General features: G+C 54.0%; 1 protein-coding gene across 10 annotated transcripts in view; it reads right to left on the bottom strand.

The window, feature by feature from the left end:
* NTNG2 (netrin G2) overlaps positions 1-25,836 on the bottom strand; it is an 82,486-nt gene that overhangs the window by 10,983 nt on the left and 45,667 nt on the right. For 7 of the 10 annotated variants that reach the window (XM_063649972.1, XM_063649971.1, XM_063649974.1 and 4 more), the window contains 3 exons: positions 6,470-6,642; positions 2,897-2,920; positions 1,715-1,861 (listed from right to left, as the gene is read on the bottom strand). In XM_063649972.1, coding sequence (XP_063506042.1) covers positions 1,715-1,861; positions 2,897-2,920; positions 6,470-6,642 — 344 coding nt within the window. Of the gene's footprint in view, positions 1-1,714; positions 1,862-1,935; positions 2,921-6,469; positions 6,643-25,836 lie in introns of all 10 variants that reach the window. The other 3 variants (XM_054502148.2, XM_054502147.2, XR_010123377.1) reach the window with 2 other exon arrangements.

The following is a 25,836-nucleotide window of genomic DNA, read 5'->3' as shown; positions in this document are numbered from 1 at the left end:
CTTCTGCTCACTGAGGGGGTCCTGGGGGCCCTCACCTCCCCCATATTTACCACTCCGGCCTCTGACATTTCCTCTTTAATTCCCAACTTTGCACAATCTGCCCAGCCTCCCACACGTGCCCTGGCACCAAGTCAGAAGCAGCTCCGCAAATGGATTCAAGGTTCCTCTGTGTGTGTGTGTGTGTGTGTGTGTGTACGTGTGCGTGTGCATGCATGTGTGTGCATGTGTGCACTTGCACATGTGATATGGAGAGTATCTGGCCTCCCAGCCAGACCACTGTTTGGAGACAGGCACAGCACCCACCACCACTGTTTTTGCTTCTGTCTGCCCACCACAGGCTCAGCAGCAAAGCACAAGTCCCTTGTGGCTGGGCCAACCTATGTCTGAAGTCCAGAATTCTCAGAGTGACCCATGTCTTCCACCCCAAAGAGGATTCCTGGGCCAGGAGGCTTCCCCGAAATCCTCCAATCTTTTGGCTAGCCCCTGCCTCCTATAAATGCCTCCCGCAGAAAAGGAAGGATGTAGAAAGAGGCGGGGTGTGCTGCCCCCAGGGGAGCCGCTCTGGACGGCCTAGGAAGGAGGTGGTCTTCCTCTCAGCATTTGCCCCTGTCTGGGGAGCCTGAGTGTCCACCCAGCAACAGGCCGAGGCAGGAGCTGATGGAGGGGACTCTGCCCTTTAGAAATGCCACCCCTCCAGGGGGAAGGATCAGTGGGGCAGGTCTCCTTGGATCAGAGAGATGGAGGGCCAGGGCACTACCCAAGGGGCCAGGAGTCCCCACCAGGTCCTCCCTGCAGGGTGGTGGGGCACAGGGTGTGGCAGGCTATTGGAGCACCCCTCCCTGGCTGGGACCAGGAAGAATTCCCCTTGGTCATCGTCTTCCTGGTGCCCTCTGGGAAGGATAAATCCTTTCAGACCCCTGGCCCCTGCAGTGCACAGAGTCCAGGGACACTCCCCAGGTGAGTCCAGGCGAGAGCAGAGGCCCACCCCAGCACCCCCAGCCTTGAATATACACGAATCCCTCCTTTGGAGGGAAGTGAGAATCAGGTTTCCATGCTTGTCTGTGGCAGACCCCTGAAGGGGCAGGACGTCTGGCCCTGGCCTGGCCTTGCGCTACACACACAGCCCCCACATTCCCAGTAGCCCACGGTGTCCAAACCCAGCTCCAGAGGCTCCCTCTGCCCTGTTGATCAGAGACATTTGCTTTCTGGGCTAACCCCGCTCCATCCGTCCCACTGGTGTGCTGCTGAGGGGTTAAGGACAGAGAGGCCCTGGGGGCCAGGTGGGGACAGGGTGTGGGCGGGGCTCTAGGGACCATCGAGGCAGAAGCACCACTGGGAGACAAGGCCGGTCTTTGGCTGTCAGGATGGCCTCGCTGCCCCCAGCACCTTTCCTCCCAGTTCCTGCAGCCATCTGGCCACACTGGTCTGGGAGCCCTTCCAAGCAGTGGCTTGAAGGGCAGGAGGAAGACGATTTTGGAAGCTGAACTGACCCTTGAGTCCCCTGGCTGGGCTCAGGAACAGGTTGACCCAGGTGACCTGGAAGCCCCTTTGGCCTGTGGCCTCCCAGCTCTAGGGTTCTAGTGTCTCTATTCTAAGAGCCAAGCCCCTGCTCTCTGCCCAGGGCTGCTGACTCTCCCACCCCAAGAGAGGCAGGGACCCAGGCTAGAAGCAGGAGAGGGTGGGATGACAGGGGTCACTGTACCCTGGCACCCACCTGTGGGCTGTGGGGTGCTGGGAGTCGTGGGGGCCCAGGCAGTGGACGTGGAGGGGACAGGAGCAGTGGGGGCCCCTGTCATGGCTGTGGTGGCCGCAGTGGCCACAGGGCCTTTGGGGTCAGGGTCTTTCTGGGACCTGCTGATGCCTGGTGAGAGACGGGAAAAGCAAAAGAGGGTTGGGGGGTTGCCGGGGTGGGGACACCACAGAGAAGCAACTTACGACGGCTGTGCAGACCGGCGTCCCTGCAGGGTCAGGCTTCTTTCTGGCGCCCTCTCAGCTCACTGGCTTCCCAGCCAGGGGCCCTCTGGGTCCGGAAGGGACAACTTGGGTGGGATGTGGGGCCCCACAGAGCCCTGGTGGAGGGTGATGGTGCACCCCAGAAGCATTTCTGAGATTTGGGGTCTGCTCCTGGCTGGCTCTTTGACATTGGCCAGTCCTTTCCTGCTGCCTCTCAGAGCAGATGGTGACCTTCCAGGGGAAGGGGTTTGCAAGGCTGAAATGAGAGACTGTGCCTGGCGCCCTGTGAGTGGGGACAGTCTCGATGACATTTACTGATAACCTGTGGGCACCATGTTGCCCTCACCCTCCTGGGGAACTCTCAGGACCCCCACCTCCTGCAGATGCCCCTCCCTGGTCCGACTCCCCTGGGACCTGAGCTGACCTGGACGAGCAGAGCCCTGGGCCAAGCTGGCTGCAGAGGCTTCCCAGAGGCTGTCCCCACGGTTAGGCTAGGGGGAGGATTCTGCCCCTGGTAGGGGAAGCTCACCCCACTCTTGCCTGGCAGGAGAGACTGCTCTCCCAGATCCAGGTGAGAGAAGAGGCGTGGGTGGCAGGAGGAGCAGGGAGCCCACCCAGGGGCCAAGGGACCTGCAAAAAGTCCTGTCCCGTTTTCCAAAGCAGCACTGATGGAGCTCCTGGGAGAGCCTGAGAGTTGCTGGGCTGCAGGCCACAGCAAAATGACACATGACACATGGCATATGATGTGGAGGGGGTTGGAGGTGGGGAGAGGTGGAGGGGGAGAGGTGGAGAAGCAGATGGGGTGTAATTAGAGGAGGGAGTGAATAGGCCCAAGTCCCAGAGGGGCCACTGAAGCCCCTTTTTTCTCTCCTGCTTTTTCCAGGACATGCAAAGAGGCTCGTGCAGTGGGGGCCCTGGCCACCCTCCCCGGGCGTGTACTTACTGCCAAAGGAACCTGCAGCAGCACCTGCGGGAGAGAGAGGGGCGTGAGCTGGCTGCCCCAGGGGAAGGGGCCTGGCTGTCACCTCCCTGCAGAGGGGCCAGCAGGGCAGGGTAGCACCTGGAGGTGTCCCTCCCTCAAGAGCACCCTCTCCACCACACAACTGCTAGCAGTGATAATGATCTGCAGGGTGTGGGGACGGGGGTGGATTATCCCGTTTCATCCTCACTGCAGCCCTGGGAGGGAGGAACCACTATTGGTCCATTTTGCAGATGGAGACACTGAATCTCAGAGCCGTGACTTGCCCTTGGGGACATGTTGACAGGTACCAAACCCTCCACTGGGAGCTTCACACGCACTCCTCCTCTTATTTTAGATTTTTGGGCCCTCCAGTGTGGGACAAGGACATTGTATGGAGTGTTCCTGTCTAAGAAGTGCAGCGTGGCTGGAAAACTCGCTGAGAAGCCATGGGAGCGGCCACCGCGGGTGGAGTGCGTCCCACGTGCCAGGCACGGCGTCAGCATCCCCTACATGAACCGTGCCGTCCTCACAAGAACCCTATGAGGGAATTTCCTTACGGTCCTGATTGTACAGCTGAAGACACACGGCTTGGGGAGAAATATAGCTGGGAGTGGGCGAGGCCTGACCTGAATCCAGGTGTGTCTCTGCGTGTCCAGGGGATGGGGGAGGCCTATGATCCTGGTGTGACCAGGGGCCTTGAAATCCCGGGGTAAGATTCATCACAGTTGCAAAAGGAAGGACCTGGTGCCACAGCTTTCCCCACGGTGTTCCCAAGATAGGACGCTGTGGGATTGCCAGTGGGATGTGTGGCCCATGGGCTTCTCCTGGGCAAGCCAAGGCCGTGGCCAGCAGGACAGGCAGGGAGGCCTGGGAGGACAAGCCCATCCCCACCCACTCCTTCCTCCACCTCCGTGTCTGGGCAGGCACCTGCTAGACCTTGAGGACACCTCGGGGTGCAGCCACAGTAAGCAAGGGCCAGGACTGGGTGGTGACCAAGTGAGGCTCTGTGGAGACAGGTGGGACATCAGGCAGGGCACAGGGAGGTCCTGGGGGCTCCAAGTTGGGCCCTGGAGGGTGATGGGCTGGCCAGGTGGGGGCAGAGTGGTGAGGAGGTGGGAAGACATCGGGAGTGAGGGCTGCTGCAGGGCTGAGGATGGCACTGGGAGAGACTTGGGGGGGATGGAGGGAAGTTCAAAGAACACGGCGGGAGGAGGGTCTCCAGTCAAGGCGACCCCCAGACTTGCCCCGTGGGTGTTGATGCCACTTACTGAGGAGGGGTCACGGTAGGGGCAGGGTGAGGGCAAAATTAGCCTCTGTGTCTCCTTGGGCTGTTTCCTGCTGGCACCCCAGAGAAGGCAGGAGACTCGGGTGCTGAGGACAGCGGCGCCTCCAGCCTCACCTGCAAATGCCAGAAGAAACCCCTCCTTCCTGGGGCTTGGGGGCCTCAAAGGCAATTCCTGGGGACTCCCAGGGAAGCAGGAGGTGGGGCCAGCTCAGGAGTCTCCCCTAAATAAGGAAGCCCCAGCTGCCCAGCCCCTATAGGCCTGTCTATCCATCGCTGGCTAGACTGGAGGTGGTGACTGGGGGTGAGGGTGGGGACAGTCGATCCTCCTAGGTGTGACTTGCAGGTAAGAGTCTCAGGTGGCCAGAGATGGGCAGAACACTCCAGGCGCAGGGGGCAAGTGGAAGAAAAAAGCCAGACATGGCCAGACGTGGTGGCTCATGCCTGTAATCCCAGCACTTTGGGAGGCCAAGGCAGGAGGGTTACTAGAGCTCAGGAGCTCGAGATCAGCCTGGGCAACATGGCAAAACCTTTTCCCTGCAAAAAACACAAAAATTAGCTGGGCCTGGTGGCGTGCACGTGCGGTCCCAGCTACTTGGGAGGCTGAAGTGGGAGGATCGCTTAAGCCCAGGAGGTTGAGGTTACAGTGAGCCATGACTGTGTCACCGCACTCCAGCCTGGGCGACAGAGTGAGAGACCTATCTCTAAGAAAAAGAAAAAAAAAAAAAAAGGAGGCGTGATGATGGAGAGAACAGAGGCAGAGAGGAGGGAAGAGAGAGAGGCCCTCAGGACAGACAAAGGGGCAGCAAATTTGTGAGTCAGAGAGAGTGACGGCCACTAAAGAGAGACCTCAGGCAAGGGTTTGGACCACAAACAGATGGGGACAGGAAGCTGGGAGGAGGCAGCGGCCGGAGTGGGCTGTCAGCCCCCGGAGTGTTCTTTGTGCCTTTGAAGACCCGAGAGTGCTATTGGGTGCCTGCCAAGTCACCCCTTCAAAGGCCTGTCTCACTGCCTGCTGCAGCACATGCGTGACATGCCTGTCATGGCCTCTGCACATGGCTCTCAGCTTTGATCAGCCTAAAGTCACATAAATCTTTCACCCGTCGAGGGAGGATGCCTAGATGGGGTGCAGGAGCCCACTGCCCAGGCCTGGTGTGGGCATCAGATCCAGTAGCTGCCCTAAGCCCTGGCGTCGGCATGCAACTCACTGTGAAACCTGGGAGGGCCCTGAGGTTTGCTGGGCCTCGGTCTGCTCATCTGGAAAATGGACCGTAATAAGGACTCCACCCTGCAGGGCTGCGTGAGGGTGAAGCAAGATGCACAAAGTGCCTAGGAGGGCCTCGGGCACCAACCACACACTTGAGAACGGCCGGCATCCGTAAAGTGGCAATGGTGGGGGTCAGGGAGAGCCCACCCCAGGGGCAGTCTGTGGTCTTCTCCACTTGTAGCCCAGGGGCTTCCTGGCATTCTGATTTCACGGAGACAGCGTGGACTACGCTGGGGCCCCCCTGAGTGGGTGGTCCTCTGAAGGGGGTCTATGATGCAGATGTGAGTGGGCAGGCCCTGAGGATGGTTCCCTGGCATGGCTGGGCGAGGACAGGAGAGGGGTGGGCAGAGAGCACGTGCGGGGGGACTCTGGTGCAGGCCATAGAGGACACATCTGTAAAAAGGGATAACAGAAGCTCAGCTCCCAGGGGTTGCTCTGAGGATGGAGGTGAGTGCTGAACACGCAGCACTTGGCCTTGGTGGCTCGTTCCAAACACCCCAGGGATGCTCATGATCAGGGATGATGCTACTGATCCCCTCACCTGAAGTGGGGGTCCCACCCCATCATTCCCTGCCATCCCACGGGAGCCGCCTGCCAGCCTTCAGGGTCAAGAAGGGGAAGGGTTGCAGAAATGCTGCTGAGCAGCTCATCTCGGGTTTCCCTGCGGACCAGGGCTGGAAGGGCAGCTTAGCATTCGGCAGGATGCAGGTATGCTACAGGGACTTGTTATAAGACCTGGCGTTTGGGAGCTGTAGAACAAGGTGTGTGTGTGTGGCGGCATGCATGCACGTGTGTTTCTGTGCATGCACATGTTTGTGCATTTATATGTGTGCCCATGCCTGTGCATGCATGCTCGTATGTTTCTGTGTGCACGTTTGCATGCATGTGCACACCTATGTGCCTGTGTGCAGGTATGTGTGCGTGTGTATGATCCACAGCTCCTGGGATTGACGGGCGGGGAAGACTATAGCCACGTGGGCTCGTGGCCCCGGGGCATGGCACGTACAGGCGTTGGGAGAGCCGTGGGGCAGCGGCAGGTAGGAGCCGGCCCGCCAGGACCGGGTGCGGAAATTCTTCTTGCACTTGCCGCAGTCGGGGCCGGTGGTGTTGTGCTCGCACTCGCACTGCAGGCTGCCCTCGCGCATGGAGCACAGGTTGGCGTGCAGGTTGCACTTGCACCTGGGGAGACACCGAGAGGGTAGAGATGTCAGAGAGCTTGCGGGCAGCCTGGCCTGGCCTCTGGGGAAAGGAGCGCCTCCCAGGAGGGGCCCAGGAGGGTGTTGGGCTGCCCAGGAAGAAACCCTGGAGGCCACCAGCCCAACCTTTAGGACAGAAACTCCTTGATTCCCCTTCCTGCAGAGAGATCAACGCCGTGTTCCGAAGGCCACATCTGCACTCACTGCGCGGCTCTCCTCTCTGCTCCGATGCTGGTTTCAAGGATTCCTCACATCTCAGTTGGGGAAAGTGATGATACTGCCTTGTCCCAGATGCTAGATTCTTAGTAATACAGCTTCTGATCACCCTAGCTTTTGACTGAGGTGGGTTGATGGGTGACAGAGGCTGCTGCCAGCACCTGGTGTAGACAGGGACCTGGCCATGGGCTGCACCTCATTGTGTAGAAAGGCACCTGGCTTCAGGCTGGACCCCTGCTGTCAGCTTGTGGTCCATGGCCACGACCTTGAGGGCAACAGATAGAACCCCCAACTCCCACACCCCTGTCAGTTCATTCACACGTGTATTATGCATCCATTCATTCAAATATTTATAGGCGATTCATTATTCTGAAAACTGGTAAATAAAGGGAAAGAATCAAGCATTTATCCTGCCTGTCCTATATAAACTGTACCTCGGGGTAACCGAAAGTTGATGAGGGGAACCTTCTTTTTATAGAAGCATTTCACGAGAGAATTCACAGTCCCTGATGAATGAATGGCTCCAGGCACTGAGCCACACTAGCCCAGAACTTCCCACTGAGAGGCCAGCAGACAGTGAGCGTCTCTAGAAGAACACACCCCCATCCGAAGCCAAAGCAATTGAACCTGAATCAGATCAAGCCTCTAGACCCAGCTGTGAGCACACAGGAAGGACAGAGGACAGAGCATCACCCTGAACAACACCAGGGGACGCCATCCGCAAGATCCGGACTGGAGGAAACTCCGGCAGTAATGACCCAGTTTTTCCAACGGATGAGTTGCATGGAGAAAAAATTGATATGGATAAAGGATGGACCTAGAGCAAGAGAAACCTCAAAAGCATACCAATTAATGGCAGACGTGAAGCTCCTCTGGCCCTTGGTTCAAACTTCCTGTAAAATCGAACACACAAACAAATGGAATATATATTTATGAGACAACTGGAAATTTGGACATTGCCTATATTAGATGATATTAATGTTTACTAGGTGTGATGATGATATTGTGGTTATGTTTTTTAAAGTCCTTATCTTTTAGAGAACCACACAGGCCAGGCGTAGTGGTACACACCTACAATCCCAGCACTTTAGGAGGCTGAGGCAGGAGGATCAACTGAGCCCAGGAATTTGAGGCCAGCCTGGGTAACATAGTGAGATCCTGTTTCTACAAAAGATAAAAAAATTAGCCAGTGTGTTGGCACATGCCTGCAGTCCTAGCTACTCAAGAGGCTAGGGCGGGAGGATCCCTGGAGCCCAGGAGTTCGAGGCTGTAGCAAGCCATGTTTGCACCACCGCACTCCAGCTTTTGGGAGACAGAGCAAGACTCTGTCTCCGAAAAAAAAAAGGGCCAGGTGTGGTAGTTTATGCCTGTATTCCTAGCACTTTGGGAGGCCAAGGCAGGCAGATCACTTTAGGTCAGGAGTTCAAGACCAGCCTGTCTAACATGGTGAAACCCTGTCTCTACTAAAAATACAAAATTAGCCAAGTGTGGTGGTGCATCTGGTAATCCCAGCTACTGGGGAGGCTGAGGCAGGAGAATCGCTTGAACCCAGAAGGCAGAGGTTGCAGTGAGCCATTGCACCACTGCACTCCAGCCTAGGAGACAGAGCGAGACTACATCTCAAAAGAAAAAAAAAAAAAAGCAGAGAGAGATACACACAGAAATATTTACAGATGAAATTATCTGATGGGCAGAGGTACAGATGAAACAAGAAGGCTCACTAGTTGGTAACTGCAGTCGGGTGAGAGGTACACAGAGGTTCATCATAGCAGACTCCGTCTTCTTTTGTGTTGGAAATTCTCCATAATAAAAAGTGAAAGACAGTGTGCTCTATATTCTGATATGGGAAGATTTCCAAGATATATTATCAATATTTGGAAAAAGCAAATTGCAGAACAATGGGTTTGGTAGAATCCTATTTTTATTAAAATATGCAAAGAAAAATATTTATCAGGCACCTGTTATGTGGCAGGGGCTCTGAGCTGGGAACAGTGAGTATAATGTCAACAAAGCAGATGGCTCCCTGCCCTGATGGTGCTTCGGGTCTAGCAGGGAGACAATGAACAAAATCAGTGATTGGAGGGGACAGGGAGGGAGGATAAATAGGTGGCACACAGGGATTTTTAGGGTGGTGAAACCATTCTTTGTGATGCCACAATGGTAGCTACGTGGCATTATGCATATGGCAAAACCCACTGAAGTGTCCAACACAGAGTGAGTCCTAATGTAAACAACAGGCTCTAGTGAATGACACTGTATCAGTGTTAGCTCATCATTGTAACAAATATACTCTAAAATAGGGGAAACTGTGCAGGGGTGGTGGGGAAATGGGAACTTTCTGTACTATCTGCTCAATTTTCTGTAAACTTAAAACTGCTCTAAAAATAAAGTCTATTCATTATAAAAATAAGAATCACACACCTCTTCCAGTGTTCAACTGTTAAAAGAGCCCACGGGTTGTGCAAAGAAGAAGCCATCACGGGAGTCCAGGGTTTCCAGGAAGAACAGTTTTAAACTAAGACCTGAAGGAGGATCAAGAGTTGCCGGGCCAGAAGGGGAGAACCTTCTAGAAAGAGGCAAGAGCATGAGGAAAGCCCTGGGGCTGAAAGGAGTTCCACCCCTGAGGTCTGCAATGAGCCTGGGGGTGGGGGAGGCCAGATCAGGAGACGGAGGCGGGATTTTACTCTGCAAGCCTTTGACTGGTTAGGCGTGTCCTGCTCTGGGCCATATTTTATATCGCTGTGGCTGCTTCATGGAGACTGGTTTGTCTGGGAGACAAAAGCCTGGGCAGGGAGAGACCAGTGAGACCCTGCGAATAGAGGCCTGGACCAGGGCAGGGCACCTGGGCCCACCCATCCCGCCTGGGGTGTGCGGCATCTTTTTGTTTTTTGAGACAGTCTCACTCTATCACCCAGGCTGGAGTGCCGTGGCACAATCTTGGCTCACTGCAACTTCCGTTTCCCCCTGACTGGCTCTCATCCATTCAGAGATTGTTTTGAGGATGTGTAACTGGCATTTTCTTCTCTCTTCATGCTCCCCTTCCACTGGGAGGGGTGAGGCTTTTTGTTTTCTCACCTCACACTCCCCAAATCCTCCCGGACACCACAGGCTGCAGAGCTCCCTCCTCGAGTCTGGCCTCCCTCATATATCAGTCCTGCCAGGCGCTTCATCTGAGCCCTCCTCCCTCAGCTCTGCCCCGCCTCTGTCCCCGTCTGACTGGGAATGAAGGGTCCCCTGGGGGCCGCCTTCCAGAGCAAGGATCTGGGTGGGGAAACAGTGGCCCCTGCGTCCACCAGCCCTGGGGCTTCCAGCTAACCCCCATCTGCCAGCTTTGGTAACCAGGGCTGCCTTCCTCCTTGGAGTCTTCTCTCTGTCCTCGAATTATCCTGCAGAATGGTTAGGGAAATTATGGTAAATCCAGGTGATGGAGTCTTTTTGTTTTTTGAGACAGAGTCTCACTCTGTCACCCAGGCTGGAGTGCCGTGGCACAATCTTGGCTCACTGCAACTTGCGCCTCTCGGGCTCAAGCAATCCTCCCTCCTCAGCCTCCCAAGTAGCTGGGACCTCAGTCGCGTGCCACCATGCCTGGCTAATTTCATTTTTATTTTTTGTGGAGATAGGGTCTCCCTGTGTTGCCCAGGCTGGTCTCAAACTCCTGGTCGAAGTTCAAGCAATCTGCCCACCTCACCCTCCCAAAGTGCTGGGATTACAGGTGTGAGCCACCGTGCCTGGCCTAAAGTCCAGGTTTTAGAAATGTTATTTAGAAACATGAGGTCAGGCCAGGGTGGAGAAGGCAGTGGGTTTCTGAGCTGACACCTTTCCTCCCAGGAGGAGGAGAGAATCCTGTAGGCCCTGGGTGGGCGGTGGGAGAGGGGGCACTCAGGAACCCACCGCTTTAGGTTACATGTATCCACTGTGCCGTGATGCTCAGTTCCCAGGACGAAGGACGTCTCTGGAATTCTCTGGAACAGAATTCCGAGGCAGAGCAAGAGCCCTGGCCAGCAGTGCTAGCCACCGCTGAAGTCTGTGTTATTTTAATTCCATCTTCCCCTGAGAGCCTGGACACTAACCCTGCCGAGGTTTTACTGCAACACCAAGCTGAAATAAATAGAGCATTAAAAAGCCTGTTCACTCTTTCCCTGGCATTCCCGTCCCTCCACTGCCACATGCGTGCCACAGGACTGCTATGTGCTTAGCTTTGGGAAAGGCACAGAGGGGCACAGCAGGCACCTATTGGTACGGGTGTCCCTTCTTTCTGGAGATGCCAGATCCCAGAGATGGTCCTTGGCACAGAAAGTTCCTGTGCTTAAACCTTTTTGGTCAAGCATATGATGCTCTCCAAATCCCCTGATATCTGCTCCTTGATCCCACCTCACTCCACTGAGGGTCATAATACATCTCAGCAGATTAAAGGCTCTGACAAGATCTGCAGGGAAGAAACCTGTCTGACTTTGTCTAACAAGAGTTTGTCTGCAAAATCTGACCTGGGGAGGTTTTAATTCGCAACTTCTGAATTCCTGTCTAACACCCCCCTGAGCTGGCTGGAGAGGAACACCTCAGCTGTACGGAACCAGGGATGTGCTCTGCACTGCTGGCCTGAGGAAGGGATATTTTTAGATATCAGCTACAGAAAGAAAAGATTGCCATCAACTTTGGGTGATAACATTGACCTTGGCTTAGTAAAGATGCATAGAAGACCGGCTAAATCCAAGAAGCATATTGTAACAGTGATAATAGGTAGCCACTGGATGTCAGCTGGACAGGCTGGGTGGTGCAGGTGGGGAGAAGTCGCCCAAGGTCACACAGTTGGTTTCTCCTGACCCAAATCCAGACGTCCCTCCCCAGCTGGCTCTGCCCAGGCTCCATCCTGGCCAGCCCCTCCTATCAGTCCTGTCTTCCTCGGGAACAGGAGAAGGTATCCTGGCCTCTTCAACTCCCTGGCTGAGCCCCAGAACGAGCACAGTGCCTCCTCTTCCAAAGGAGAGAATTGCCCTGTCTAGCGGGGCTGCAGGGAGGAGCTGGCACTGTGTGGGGAGAGGCTGGCAAGGCTGGCACAGACATGGCACCTGGTCAATGCGGGTGCTTCTGGTCTCTCTGACTTTTGCAGGTCACTGTGGGTGGCACTGCCTCTGTGTCTGTGTGTGTGGACATGGTGTTTGTGTATGACCTCTTGGCCTCTGGCTCTCTCGGTGCCCCTCTCTCCATGTCTCCGTCTTCTGTCTCTTTGTCTCTCTCTCCATGTCTCTGTCCAGCAGATGTTCTGATCTTGCTTTCCTCTGGGCCTTTGTACATGCTGTTCCCTCTGCCTGGAATGTACTACAGGCTCCGCCCGTTCTCCTAGAGCTAATATTTAGAGGTGGTGTCAGATTCTAGGCCAAATGCCACTTCTTTGGGGAGGCCTTTCACAACCCCTACCTCAAATCAGCCCCTGCTACACTCTCCCTCCCCATAAAACTCATCATGATCAGCACTGGCTCCCAAAGTGGGGTGTACCAGATGACTGGGGGAGATGGGCGCATGGACTGTAAAACAGTTCCACAGGCTATTATTTGTTTTTGAATACACAGTATGTTTTTTTAAATGTCAAACTCATAAGACCTGGGATCACAGAACTACTGCCTCAGTGAGGCCAAATTTTTAAAGCATATTAATTTAAAGAAATTATTAGGTAAACAAATAAATCAATAATATGGGAGACCCACATAAAAAGAATGAAGTTGGACCCTTCACATCACATATAAAAATTAACTCAAAATGGATCAAAGACTTGCAAACTAGAAAACTCTTAGATGGAAACGTAGGGAGCCAGGTGCAGTGGCTCACGCCTATAATCTGAGCACTTTGGGAGGCTGAGGCAGGCAGGTTACCTGAGGTCAGGAGTTGAAGTTGGTCAACACAGTGAAACCCCGTCTCTACTAAAAACACAAAAATTAGCCAGGTGTGGTGGTGGGTGCCTGTAATCCCAACTGCCTGGGAGGTCTTGAGGCAGGAGAATCACTTGAACCCAGGAGGCAGAAGTTGCAGTGAGCTGAGATTGCACTTTGGCCTGAGCACAGATGAGACTCTGTCTCAAAAAAAAAAAAAAAAAAAAGAAGGAAACATAGCGGCAAATCTCCATGACCTTGAATTAAGCAATGGTTTCTCAGACAGGATGCCAAAAGCAAAAGCAACAGAAGAAAAAAAATAGATAAATTAGACTTCATCAAAACTAAATATTTTTGTACTTCAGAGGACACTGTCAGCAAAGTGAAAAGACAACCCACAGAATGGGAGAAAAATTTGCAAGTCATGACATAGCTAAAAAGGAACTTATATCTAGAACATCTAATGAACACTTAAAAGTCAATAATAAAATGATAAATAATCCAGTTTTTAAAATGAGGAAAGGATCAGCACAGACATTTCTCCGAAGAAGGCATACAAATGGCCAAGAAGCAGATGAAAAGATGTTCAACATCACAGCCATCACGGAAATGCACACCAAAGCCATAATGAGATACCACTTCACACTCGCCAGGATAGGCAGAGTCAAAAAGACAGATAATCACCTGCCGGTGAGGATGCAGAGAAATCAGAACCCTCATACGCTGCTGATGGGAATGTAAAATTGTGCAGCTGCTTTGGAGAGTGGTCTGGAAGTTCTGCAAAAGGTGAACTTAGAGTTGCCCAGTAATTCTACCTGGGTATATAACCAAGAGAAACAAAAATGTGTCCACACAAAATGTGTACATGAATGTTGATAGCAGCATTGCTGATAATAGTCAAAAGGTGGGAACAACCCAATGTCCATCAACAGAAAAACAAAATGTGGTATAAGCAGGCAATGGAATACTATATAGCCAGAAAAAGTAATGAAATACTGATCCACACTATCACATGGAAGAAACTTGAAAACATTATGCCAAGTGAAAGCAGTCAGTGATGAAAGACCACATATTGTATAATTTCTTTCTTTTCTTTTCTTTTTTTTTTTTTTGAGGAGGAGACTTGCTCTGTCACCCAGGCTGGAGTGCAGTGATATGATCTTGGCTCACTGCAACCTCCACCTCCTGGGTTCAAGTGATTCTCCTGCCTCAGCCTCCTAAGTAGCTGGGATTACAGGCGCCCACCACCACATCCAGCTAATTTTTGTATTTTTAGTAGAGATGGGGTTTTGCCATGTTGGCCAGGCTGATCTTAAACCCCTGACCTCAAGTGATCCTCCCAAGTTGGGCCTCCCAAAGTGCTGGGATTATAGGCATGAAGCACCGTGCCCAGCCATATTGTAAAATTTCATTTACACAAAATGTCTAGGATAGGTAGATTACTTTTTCTTTCTTTTTTTTTTTTTTGAGACAGAGTCTTGCTCTGTCACCCAGGCTGAGTGCAGTGTCACGATCACAGCTCACTGCAACGTCTGCCTCCTGGGTTCAAGTGATTCTCCTGCCTCAGCCTCCCACGTAGCTGGGATTACAGGCATGCGCCACCACACCCGGCCAGTGTCTTTTTAGGGTGATGGAAATGTTCTAAAATCTGCTGTGGTGATGGTTGCACAACTCTGTGAATAACCTAAAAGCGACTGAATTATACGCTTTACATGTGTGGATTGTACAACGTGTGAATCACATCTGGGTAAAGCTGTGAGTGAATGAATGAATGGGGTATGTGGAAACAGTGAAGGGCTTACAGCTTCCAGGCTTTTCTTGCAGTATCTCTCCTAAAAATCTTCAGAGATTTGTTTTCCTATTTGTATAAACCTATCACATTGTGGCCGGGCGTGGTGGCTCACACCTGTAATCCCAGCACTTTGGGAAGCCAAGGCGGGTGGATCACCTGAGGTCAGGAGTTCGAGACCAGCCTGGCCAACATGGTGAAATCCCGTCTCTACTAAAAATACAAAAATTAGCCGGGTGTGGTGGCAGGTACCTGTAATCCCAGCTACTCGGGAGGCTGAGGCAGGAGGATCGCTTGAACCCAAGAGGTGGAGGTTGCAGTAGGCCGAGATCGTGCCATTGCATTCCAGCCTGGGGGACAAGAGCAACACTTGGTCTCAAAAAAAACAAAAAAACAAAAAAACTAAATGCTATCACCTTGTGCCTCAAAGGAAGGCTCCTGGGTAGACAGCTGATGTGTGAGTGCTCACTTTGCATGAGGAACTGTTCTGAGAGTGCCACCCGAATGAGCACATCAGCCCTTCACAGCAATCCTCCGAATGACGTGTCATTATTATCTCCGTTGTGCAGATGGGGAAATTGAGACTTGGGATGGTGAAGTGAGCTGCCTGAGGTTCCACAGCTGGTAAGGGGCAGACGCAGGATTTGAAGCCAGGCAGCTCGATTCAGAGCCACACTTAGTGTCTGTGCTCCCAGGTGGCCCTTGTGGCAGGAGCCGGGAGCCCCCATGGTGCTGGTGGGCAGGGCTTCTGCCCAGCTCATGGTGCACACAGCTGTGTGGCCTGCACAAATTCTTAGCCAAACTGAGTCTCGCTTTTCTCACCTGAAGAGCGGGAAACAATATCTTGCGTATGCCACAGGCTGCCACGCACACCAGTGACACTGGCCCTGAGGAGCGACATGGACCGCAGCGGCCACATCACCCACACTTATCATGGTTGGGGTGAAACAAAAGCCCTGGCACAGAGCGGTGCCCACTGGGGTTTGTGTGCCTTCCTTTTGTCTTTCTGGGTGACTGAGAGATGGTAGCCCCATCCCCCAGGCCCCACTGGCCTGGGGTGTTCTGCCAACGACTGTGTGACCTCAGGAAAGTTGCTGAATTTCACTTGGCCTGTTTTGTAATGTGTAAAATAAGGACGGCAGTAACACCTGCCTCATGGAGTTGTTGGAAGGATCAGCTGTGAGACAGTCTATAAAGCTCTTGCGTGAGACAAACAGGTGCCTAGGACATGCCAGTTTTCCATTTCTTATACTCAGGAGCTCCTAGAGCCAGGGATCCTCAGAGCTTTCAATGAGTGAAGTTATCACCTCTTCATAGGAAACTTATGCAGAGTATACTACGACTATCTCTATTTCACAGACAAGGAAATGAGGCAAGAGAAGTTAAGCAACTTGCCCAAGGCCACATAGCTGGTGAACCCCACTTTAGGAAGTGGGCAGGCAGTGGGCAGAGCCTGAAGAGTCTCAGTGTGCTGGATCTTGGATAGACTCAGGCTCCTGGAACTGCAGCCACCCCACAGCTCCCCCAGACACAGGCACAACCTTCCCCTCCCTGCGTCAGGCTGCCGGCCTTCTGTGATTTCTCTGCCCTATTCTGGAAGGCCCTCGGGAGATGAAGTAAATGACATAAATAAGCAAGCACATAGAAATAATTTGCTGAGTGCTCCTACGTGGACAGACGCCATGCATTATTAAACAAATCCTGGTGAAAACCCAGAAGGCACTGTCCTTCCCACTTTACAGGTGAGAATGTGAGGCTCAGATGGGTCAAGGGCCAGGGCTGTGGGTGGAAGAAGCAGGCTTGGCATCCGGGGCTTCATGGCACTAGAGCTGGATCTCACAGCCACCTGCCCCCTGCGTCTCTCTCGGAGCTGGCTTCGCGTCCATTCCATGGGGACAAAGAAGGCCAGGAAAGGGGCCACTAAGCCAGATGCCCCCATGCCTGCCGCCCGTGGGCCCGCTTACCAACCCTATGGCCCAGCCACGGCCAAGGAAATGCAGCCAGAGAAGAGGAAAGAAGCCCCCTTTGCCACGTGCCCTCCCGGTACCAGCCACTGCCTGGATCTGGACCTGGGTGAGCAGTCTGGGCTCCTGCTGCACTCCAGCCCAGATATTTCCCCTTCTTCTGTAGGATCAATTTTCCCAAGGGATCGCTCTCTGAATTTGACCCTCAGGAACCATCAATCTCACCAGAAAACCATCACCTGGGCCACCTGATCCCCGACAGCACTTTTCAGCTCATCCATCAGAAAGGACGATTTAATAATGAACATAGAGATAGGGCATGCTGGCCAGCCCATGAGGCCAGCAGACCCCTCCCAGGCCACCAGGGCTGTTCCCTCTCCACCCCTGCCCCATTGTAGAATCCCACGGCTTTAGCTCTTCAGACGGCAGCAGGAAGGTTCCATGGGACACACACAGACACACACAGACACACACACACACACACACACACACACACAGAGGCTGAGTCAGCAGCCAGATTCTTACCCAGGTTTTGCTACTGATTTGCTAGGTGACCTTGAGCAAGTCACTTCTCTGGGTTTAATTTTTGGTAAATGTCTAACACACTGCCTGGCACACAGTAGGTGCTCAATGTTTGCAGAAAGAAGCAAGGGAGGAAGGGGATAATGTATGGAAGCTCTGTGTGCAGCATCCGGCATGGAGCACCTGCTGGGTTAAAGACCGGTGAGTGTCACGGCTGGGCTGCAGCACCAGGTTGCGCAGTGGCCAGACAGTTGGGTTCAAATCTCTGACCCCTCAAGCTGGGCAAAGGCAGGAAGGTGACCAGCCTTGGGGAATCAGTTGGTGTCCTGTAACCCTAGGAAGTGGCTGTTTCCATGTGGCAGGACTGTCAGGGGTCGGGGAAGGGCAAGCTGAGCTGGTACCCTCGAGGGCTCAGCACTGGGTCTGGCACAGAGCATGCCCTCCGGAAATGTCAGCTATTATTATTGTTGCTATTGTCAACAGCCAACAGGTGATAGAGGGAGGGACGGAGACGAGAGTGCAGGGGCTCCCAGGTGCCAAGATCGGCCTTACCTGGCAGCCCTGAGGTGCCTGGCCCCAAGGGCAGGGCCCTTTATTCATGCTGTCCCGTCCAACACCCACCTCAGAGCGTCTTTCAGAGCCTGCAGCTCCCCAAAATAGAGATAATCAACCTATTCTCCAGGCCCCTGGGACCGCCCACAAGGGGTGACACACCCCCTGGCCTCTTGGAGGATTCAGTAATATATTGCCAGATATTTATACTTTATTTATTTACTTATTTTGAGATGGAATCTCGCTTTGTCATCTAGACTGGAGTGCAGTGGTTCGATCTTGGCTCACTTCAACCTCCACCTCCTGGGTTCAAGCAATTATCCTGCCTCAGCCTCCCGAGTAGCTGGGATTACAGGCACCCGCCACCACACCCGGCTAATTTTAGTATTTTAGTAGAGATGGGGTTTCACCACGTTGGCCAGGCTGGTCTCGAACTCCTGACCTCAAATGATCTGCCCACCTCGGCCTCCCAAAGTGCTGGGATTACAGGTATAAGCCACCACACCCGGCCCCCACTGGCCTCTTGGAGTCATTTCCCCACAGAGCCCCATGCCACAATGGTTGCCAGATTTCCCAAATAAAAATACAGGACACCGAGTTACATTTGAATTTTAGGCCTGGTGCAGCGGCTCATGCTTGTAATCTGAGCACTCTGGGAGGCCCAGGCAGGAGGATTACCTGAGAACAGGAGTTCGAGACCAGCCTGGGCAACAAAGTGAGACCCCTCATCTCTACAAAAAATAAAAAAAAAACAAAATTTATCAGGGCATGGTGGTGAGCACCTGTCGTCTTAGCTATTTAGGAGGCTGAGGCAGGAGGATCGCTTGAGTCGAGGAGGTTGAGGCTGCAGTGAGCCGTGATTGTGCCACTCTACTGCCCTTCAGCCTGGGTGACAGAGTAAGACCCTGTCTCTAAAAAAAAAATTTTTTTTTGAATTTTAGATAAATAATGATTTTGTTAGTACAAGTATATTCCATGAAATATTTGGGATATACTTACCCTAAAAAACAATGATTCCCTTGTTTATCTGAAATTCAGGTTTAACTGGGTATCCTGTATTTCATCTGGCAGGCCCACCTGTTACCCTGCTCACCCGTGTGACTGTCTGGCCCCTCTGCTCAGACCCTGACTTCTCTCACGGCCTGACATGGGGCGCACTCACTCGCTTGCTGGAAGCTGGCCCTGTTGCCAGCAAGGACAGAGCCACAGCCACCTTCTCAGCTAAGTTTCCCTTTTTCTTGAATTGATGAGTCCCTAGTAAGCCCCCAGAGACCACAGCTGTTAGTAGGCAGCACCGGGCCTCACCTCCAGGGGAAAGTCCAGCCCAGATAACACCAGTTCTCTGGGAAACGTTGCAGGCCCAGCTGGGGGCCCGACAGCCACACGAAGGATGACAGGGGCCCTGGCCCGTGCCAGGCAGGAGCATGCCTTGCCCTGCAGGGAGGGGCAGGCAGCTCCTGGAGCTGCTGCGGGGGCACCATCTGGACCCGGGCCTGGCACCGTCACTCCACAAAAATCGTGAGCGGTGCCCTTCCCTCCTCCCAGGGAGAGAGGAGCGGGGGATGGGGGGGTTTGGAGAGTCTCCCAGACTGGAGGGCGGGTGGAATGTAGGTCAACTCCTGGCTGCCGGAAAGAGTGATGTCATCCACTCCTTGGGGGGAACGACGGAGGAAGCGGTGAGTTTGGGTGAGCAAGCCAGGGACGGTGCTGGAGCTGGGCAGGGAGGAGGAGGCCCCAGGGCTGGCTCCCTGCAAAGGCAAAGCCCCATGGGGATTTCAGAGTGTTCACGGCCATGGCTCTGAACTGGGGTGGGCAGGTGCTGGGCTGGGAGAGCTAGTCCCCAACTTCTCTCAAAGCACCTCCTTGCAGGACCATGGAGGTTCCTGGTCATTAATCACATTGCCTGGTCCTTCTTTCCTGGTATGTTACCACCAGTCCCCACATTATTACATGTCATGTATACTGAGACTGGCCTCGCAGAGCTCTGGTACCTTGGGGGCTAAAGTTAGACTACTATTTTAACGCAACCAGCAAGGTTTTCCAATTTCTCTTGCCAGATAGCGCATTTATCTTTGGGTGAAGAGTATTCTTTTGTTTTGGGAAAAACATTTTTCATGAGCCTCTGGGTTATGGGCAAAATAACCTAAAGCAAATCCCAGATCTTACGCTGGCCTGGAGATGCTCGCAAGGGAGGCTGGTGTGTTCTGCAGGATGAAGGAGGAGGCTGAAGCAACAAAGGTGCTCCCTTCCTGAGGACTCACAGAGCTGGGGTTGGGGGCCTGGACCGCAGTGAGGAAGGATGCCGCCCTGGGACGGGGCTGGGGGCTTACATGGCCAAGGGGTTTCTCCTCCCCAGCCAGTGGGTGGCTGTGGCCAACGGATGGACGGCCTCAAGGTTGGTGATGGCTAATGGAAATCCTCTCAAGTCCTTCTTTTTTTTTTTTTTTTTTTTGAGACAGAGTCTTATTCTGTCATCGCCTAGGCTGGAGGCTGGAGTACAGTGGCACGATCTCAGCTCACTGCAACCTCCGCCTCCCAAGTTCAAGGGATTCTCCTGCCTCAGCCTCTTGAGTTTCCAGGATTACAGGCATACATCACTATGCTTGGCTAATTTTTAAAAATTTTTTTTTTATTTTTGTATTTTTAGTACAGACGAGGGTTTCACTATGTTGTCCAGGCTGGTCTCGAGCTCCCGACCTCAGGTGATCTGCCCTCCCAAAGTGTTGAGGTTACAGGCATGAGCCACCGTGCCTGACCTCAAGTCCTTCTTTTCTACATGGTAATTCCCATCTGCTATGCTCAGGCCTGAGTCAAGATGTCATGAAACACGGTGGCCTGGGGATCTTGGTCTTCTTTGGGGGGTTGGGAGAGATGTGTCCTTGGCTCGGGCAAGCAGTGTGGGGAGACGGGCAGCAGCCGGAGAAGCAACAAATGGTCAGGAGGGAAGCCTGCAGAGGCCAGCTTGATTAAGAGGTGACAAGTGACCAGAGGACACAATGGATTTGAGGATCATGGTGAAAGGAACGTGGTAGCAAACTGGACTTCTAGCTAATTCATGGGATGGGGAAGCCTCGGGCACTAGAGGGAAGGAGGCTGTTGGATGCTGGAGAACTTGGGACTGTTTGGGTCAAAGGACTGCCATTCAAACCTGAGACCCTGAGAAAGCGGGGAACCAACAACAGAGCCGTGGGGACACAGGGGAGGTCTGGGCGGTCTGGGTTGGTCGCCTGGCGCAGTCTGGCTTTTCCAGGGTAACATGGACAAATGCTGGCTGCTGTGCCTCCTGGAACGCAATCAGGCCGGCAATTGAGTTCATTGGCTAAATCAAATTTGGGCTTCTGTGCGAAGCCCTTTTCTATTAAGTGCTTTAACATACCTCACCTCCTCAGTCTATTGATAAATTCTATTACCCATTACAAAGCCAGAGGCAGCTTCCTTGTATACAACACAGAGGCTGATGGGCGGGTGCTGGGAGGTTTGGGTGTGCGGCTTAGGGGTGACACGGTGGGTATGGCCAGGGCCTGCAAAGGCACCCCCAGCCCGAGCAGCCTAGCTGACTTCAGCGAGGTTGCTTCTTTCCCTGTAGGAAGGCCCAACACCCCCGAGGGAAGGACCAGGCCCAGGTGGTAGCCCAGAGAGGCCCATTTCTCACACAAGGAAAACAGGAGAAGGAGCAGGGTGTGATGGTGGAAGGGTGGGAGGCGACAAGGGTGGGTGCTAGCAAGCCCAGCTGGTCCTGCCTCTCTGCCTCCTAGTGCCTATATTCCAGTCTCTTTCTTCTCTGGAAAGAGTTCCAGATAGTAAGACTTCTTTGTTCATGTAAGTTCATTTGTTCATGAATGAATAAATGAATGACTGACTGACTGAATGAATGAATTCCACACATATACAGCACGCCTACCTGGTTCTGGGTGCTGGTGCTAAGGTGAGAACAAGCCAGACCCCATCCCTGCTCCCTTGGAGCTCAGAGCCTATGGGGGCGGGTGTCAGACGTGTACGTGCATAGCTATGGTAGCTATGGCAAGGCTGTGGGATTGCCGCAAGCCGCCAAGGCAGAAGAAGGGGACCGAGGGGCTGGTTGCACAGGTCTCCAGCCTTCAGGAGCTCCAGAGAGGTGCTCTCTGAGCCAAGTCCTGAGGGGTGAGGAGTCTGCCCGACAGGAAGGCTGGGGAGGGCTAGGTCATGTTCCAGACAGAAGTACTAGCCCCTAGGCCAGCCTGAGAGACCCAACCTTTGGGGTGGCTGATCTTGGGAGTCTCAGAGCCCAGGCTGCAGAAGGAGGTGAGAGGGAAAGTCTGTGGTCACAGAGCACGGACTTGAGTCTAAGGTCAGTAGAAGACCACTAGAGATATTGTGCAGAGAAGTGACTGGGTTTGTATTTAGGGACAAAAAACTACAGAAAGAGCAAGACTGAAGGGAAGAAGCAGTCATGTCCCGAAACCAAATCCTGATGCCAGCCTGCACCTCTCTTCTAGGGGGCAGGGCTGCTGATAGGGGTTCCACCTTGGGACCTAGTTCAGGCTGAGAGTGGGATAGAGGGATGGTTAGAAGCCCAGAGGGGTCTTTGCCCCACAGAGTGGAAAGAGGCCTTCAGGAACCCAAGCATGAAGTGGGTGCCTCAACATGGGGGAGAAGCACAGAGAAGCCCCGAGCCCAGGGCAGTCAAGCCAAGGCCTCTGGTGAACCCCGGGCTCCTGCAGAGGCCTCCGCTCACCCTGTGGGTCCGCGTCTGTGAGCAGGGGTGCAAGGCAGCCGTGTGGAGTGTGAACGTGTCTATGACTGGGTGCTTCTGGAAGTGGATTCATGTGTGTGGGTGGGGCAGGTGTGTGTTTATGTGTGAGTCAGGGGCACATTACAGATGAGTGAATGGCTGCGTGTGTGTGTGACTTGGCGGGTACATCTAAGGGAGCATCTGTGAGTCTAAAACAGGCTTCACATGGGATGAAGGGCCAGGGATCCTCTACAATGACCCACCCCACGCTCCCTCTGCTGAGATGTGGAGGGAGGCAGCCCAGCCCAGGGGCAGAACAAGGCCTGAGGATGAGCCTGGATGTGGCCTGTCCTCTCCCCACCCAACTTCCCCTCTCCAGCCCCGTCTGTCCTGCCCAATTGCAGCTGGTGAGACCCAGCAAGCCACAGAGCTGGGGTGGGGGGGACAGCAGCCTGCCAGGTGTCGTGGCCACAGACCCAGAGGAAGTGGCCCAGGCAGAACTAGGTGGGGCTCAGTCCCCCGTCTGCTGTTGGCAGCAGCACTCTCCTCCGAAGTCCCTCTGGCTACACCTACTATGAACTGAGCTTCTCATTCCTGCTTGACTGTTGACTGATGAAGGGGCAGAGGACAGAGCTGGAGATAAAGCCAAGGAATTCCACTCGGCCCCCAGGCGAGTGACGGAGGAACATGGTCTGTGTGTTCAGGTGACAAAATACCGACTCCTTCAAGGGATCAACGGCTTCCCTTCCTCAGGCACCTCCTGAGTATTGGGACTTGAGCCGGCAAGTCTCAGACAATCTTTACAAGAGCGGGATCCCATTTTACAGGTGGGGAAACTGAGGCCTGGAGAAATGGAAGAAACTTGCCAGAAAAGAGCAAATGGAAAGAACTGGAATCTCAGGCAGGCTGCTCGCTGGCACCGTGATGTGCCACTCTTTAATCAGGACAAAGGGACTTCTGTGAGTCACCAGGGTGGGCCACCCTGGGTTGTCAGGATGGACATGGAGTCTCTAGAAGGTGTTAGAAGCAGGGTTTCTGACCTAAATATGAAATCAGTCAGCCTTTCCTCCTTACACATGCTGGTGGGCCCTCTGTCCTGTCAGCTCTCCGCCCACCCCGATCATTTCCTCGGCTCCTGTCCCGAGCGTCCCTCCCGCCCTCCCCACAGCTATCTTCAGTCCTGGTGGATTCTTCCCATCCCAACGCCAACGCTGAGGCGCCTCCCGCCTTTCAGGAAGAGCCCTCTCCCCTCCCCATTCCCCCAGCAGCTCACACCCCATCTCCTTGCTCCCCTTCTGAGCAAAACATTTTCAAAAGCTTGCCTACACCCCCCCTTTTTCACCCCTATTTCACTCTTTTAAAAGTGTTGGCATTCACCCTGAAACCACCCCACGAGGGCCTTCATCCCGGACTCCCGGGCTCTGCTCTGGGTGCGTCTGCTGTGACCTCCATCTTCCAGGTCCATGGGCCCACGCTGGCCTCCTCCACTTGGACCCTCGGCAGCACGGACACAGGTGGCCGCTGCCCTGGAGGCACCGCTCCCGCGTGGCTTTGGGGCACCGCCCTGCCAGATTTCCCCTGTCTCTGATCTCAGGGCTGCAGCCCGCCCGGCTCCCCGGCTCTCCTCTCGGAAGTCTCGCACGCCCCCACGGCGGGCGTCATCGTCACCGCGGAGCTCAGGACTCCCCGCGCCCAGTCTCGCCTGCGCTTCACACTCAGAGGCCCAAATGCTCCGGATGCCTCCAAAACGCTCACAACCAACAGGTCCAAAATAGAAGTCAGGCTTCCTCCAGTGCACAGCCGCGCTGGAAGACGGCCCGGCAGTTTCTCATAGAGTTAAACACGCTCACCAGACGACCCAGCCGTCCACACCTGGGTGTTTACCCAAGAGAAGCGAAAACTTATGTTCACCCATAAACCTTTCCACCAATGTTTATAGCAGCTCTACTCATAATCGCCCCAGACTGGGAGCCACCGAAACGTCCTTCCACGGAGAATGGGTAAACAGACCGTGGTGTGCCGTGCACAGGGCACAGTCCTACTCAGGAGTGAGGAGCCTGAGCCACGCAGACGGCCACGCCATAAGCCTCAGAGGCACGGCGAGGACGAAGGAGACCCCTTGAAAAAGCCACCTGCCGCACGACTCCACTTACAGCAGATTTTCAGGGACCAGACTGGGGGCTTCCAGGGGTCTCGGGACGGGGGAAGGGGGTGGCTCCAAAGGGTAGCACAGAGAGTTTTTGGAGAGACGGGCTGTTGTGGACCCAGGCTGTGGTGGCGGTTGCATGACTCTATCCACGTGCTAAAATTCCTAGAACTGTACCCCCAAAAGGTCCATTTTGCTGTATGAAAATATAAAAATAAAAAATTAAGAAATTATTAAAAAAAAAATTCCCCTCCAGAAAATTCCCTCACCTCTGTCACCATTTGACAAGGCAAAACTTCCATCCACCCAGTGTCTCAAAGCCAGACGCCTCCCACCGCCTGCTCCCACCAGCCACTCAGCAACACTGCCACCAAAGGCCACCTCCAGGCAGCCCACATCACAGCCCCTGTCCCTGCCGGAACCCGGCCAGGCTGCTGTCAGTCTTGGTAGGACCCGCCTGGTCTCCTGCGGGCCTCCAGCACCACCACCCCCAACTCAGATTTCCAAAACCGGAAATCAGATCACACCTCTCCCCTGCCTGTAGCCCTCCCACCAAACTTCAACCAAAACCAACTTCCTCCCGCCGCGGCTGCAGGGCTGGCGTGATCTGGCCCTGCCTGCTCTTCTTTGGAATCTTACTCACCCACCACAGCCGCATCACATTGAGTCCTTAGAAGGCACCGCGCCTGTCCCGCCTGCTGTACCCCTGCCACAAATGCCTTGCCCCCGTTCCCCCTTCAGGTTTCTTCTTAAAGCCCCCTCCCTGGAGGGCCTTCCCTGACCCCCGGGTCCAGGTCTCAGGTTGGTTCCCAGCTCCACTCCCATATTGCCCTGGGTTTTGAGATAGGGTCTCGCTCTGTTGCCCAGGCTGGAGTGCAGTAGCACAGTCATAACTCACTGAAGGCTTGACCTCCTGGGCTCAAGCAATCCTCCCACCTCAGCCTCCCAAGTAGCTGGGACCACAGGCGCACACCACCGTGCCTGGCTAATTTTTGTATTTTTTGTAGTGACGGGGTTTCACCATGTGGCCCAGGCTGGTCTTGAACTCCTGCGCTCAAGCAATCCGCCAGCCTCAGCCTTCCAAAGTGCTAGGGTTACAGGCGTGAGCCACTGTGCCTGGCCTTGCCCTGGTTTCTTTCTCACCGTGCACCTGTGGGCACTTGGGGGTACTGGGTTTGTTGATTCCTGCTCTCCCACTATGGGAGCATCAGCCCCTCCATGCTCTTGGACCCTGGCACCCTGCTGTGTCCAGCATGTCACAGGTGCCTGCTGTGGGCCAAATCGTGTCTCCCAAAAAGATATGTTGACATCCTGACCCCTGGTGCCTATGAGTGTGACCTTACATGGAAACGGGGTTTTGTGGATATGATGAGGATGTAAGTTAAGCTGAGGTCATGCTGGAGGAGGGTGGGC

This window comes from Pongo pygmaeus, chromosome 13, assembly GCF_028885625.2.
Source record: "Pongo pygmaeus isolate AG05252 chromosome 13, NHGRI_mPonPyg2-v2.0_pri, whole genome shotgun sequence".
NCBI classification, from domain to species: domain Eukaryota; kingdom Metazoa; phylum Chordata; class Mammalia; order Primates; family Hominidae; genus Pongo; species Pongo pygmaeus.
The sequence above is the reverse complement of the archived record's forward strand: the minus strand, read 5'-3'. Positions and strand labels throughout refer to the sequence as shown.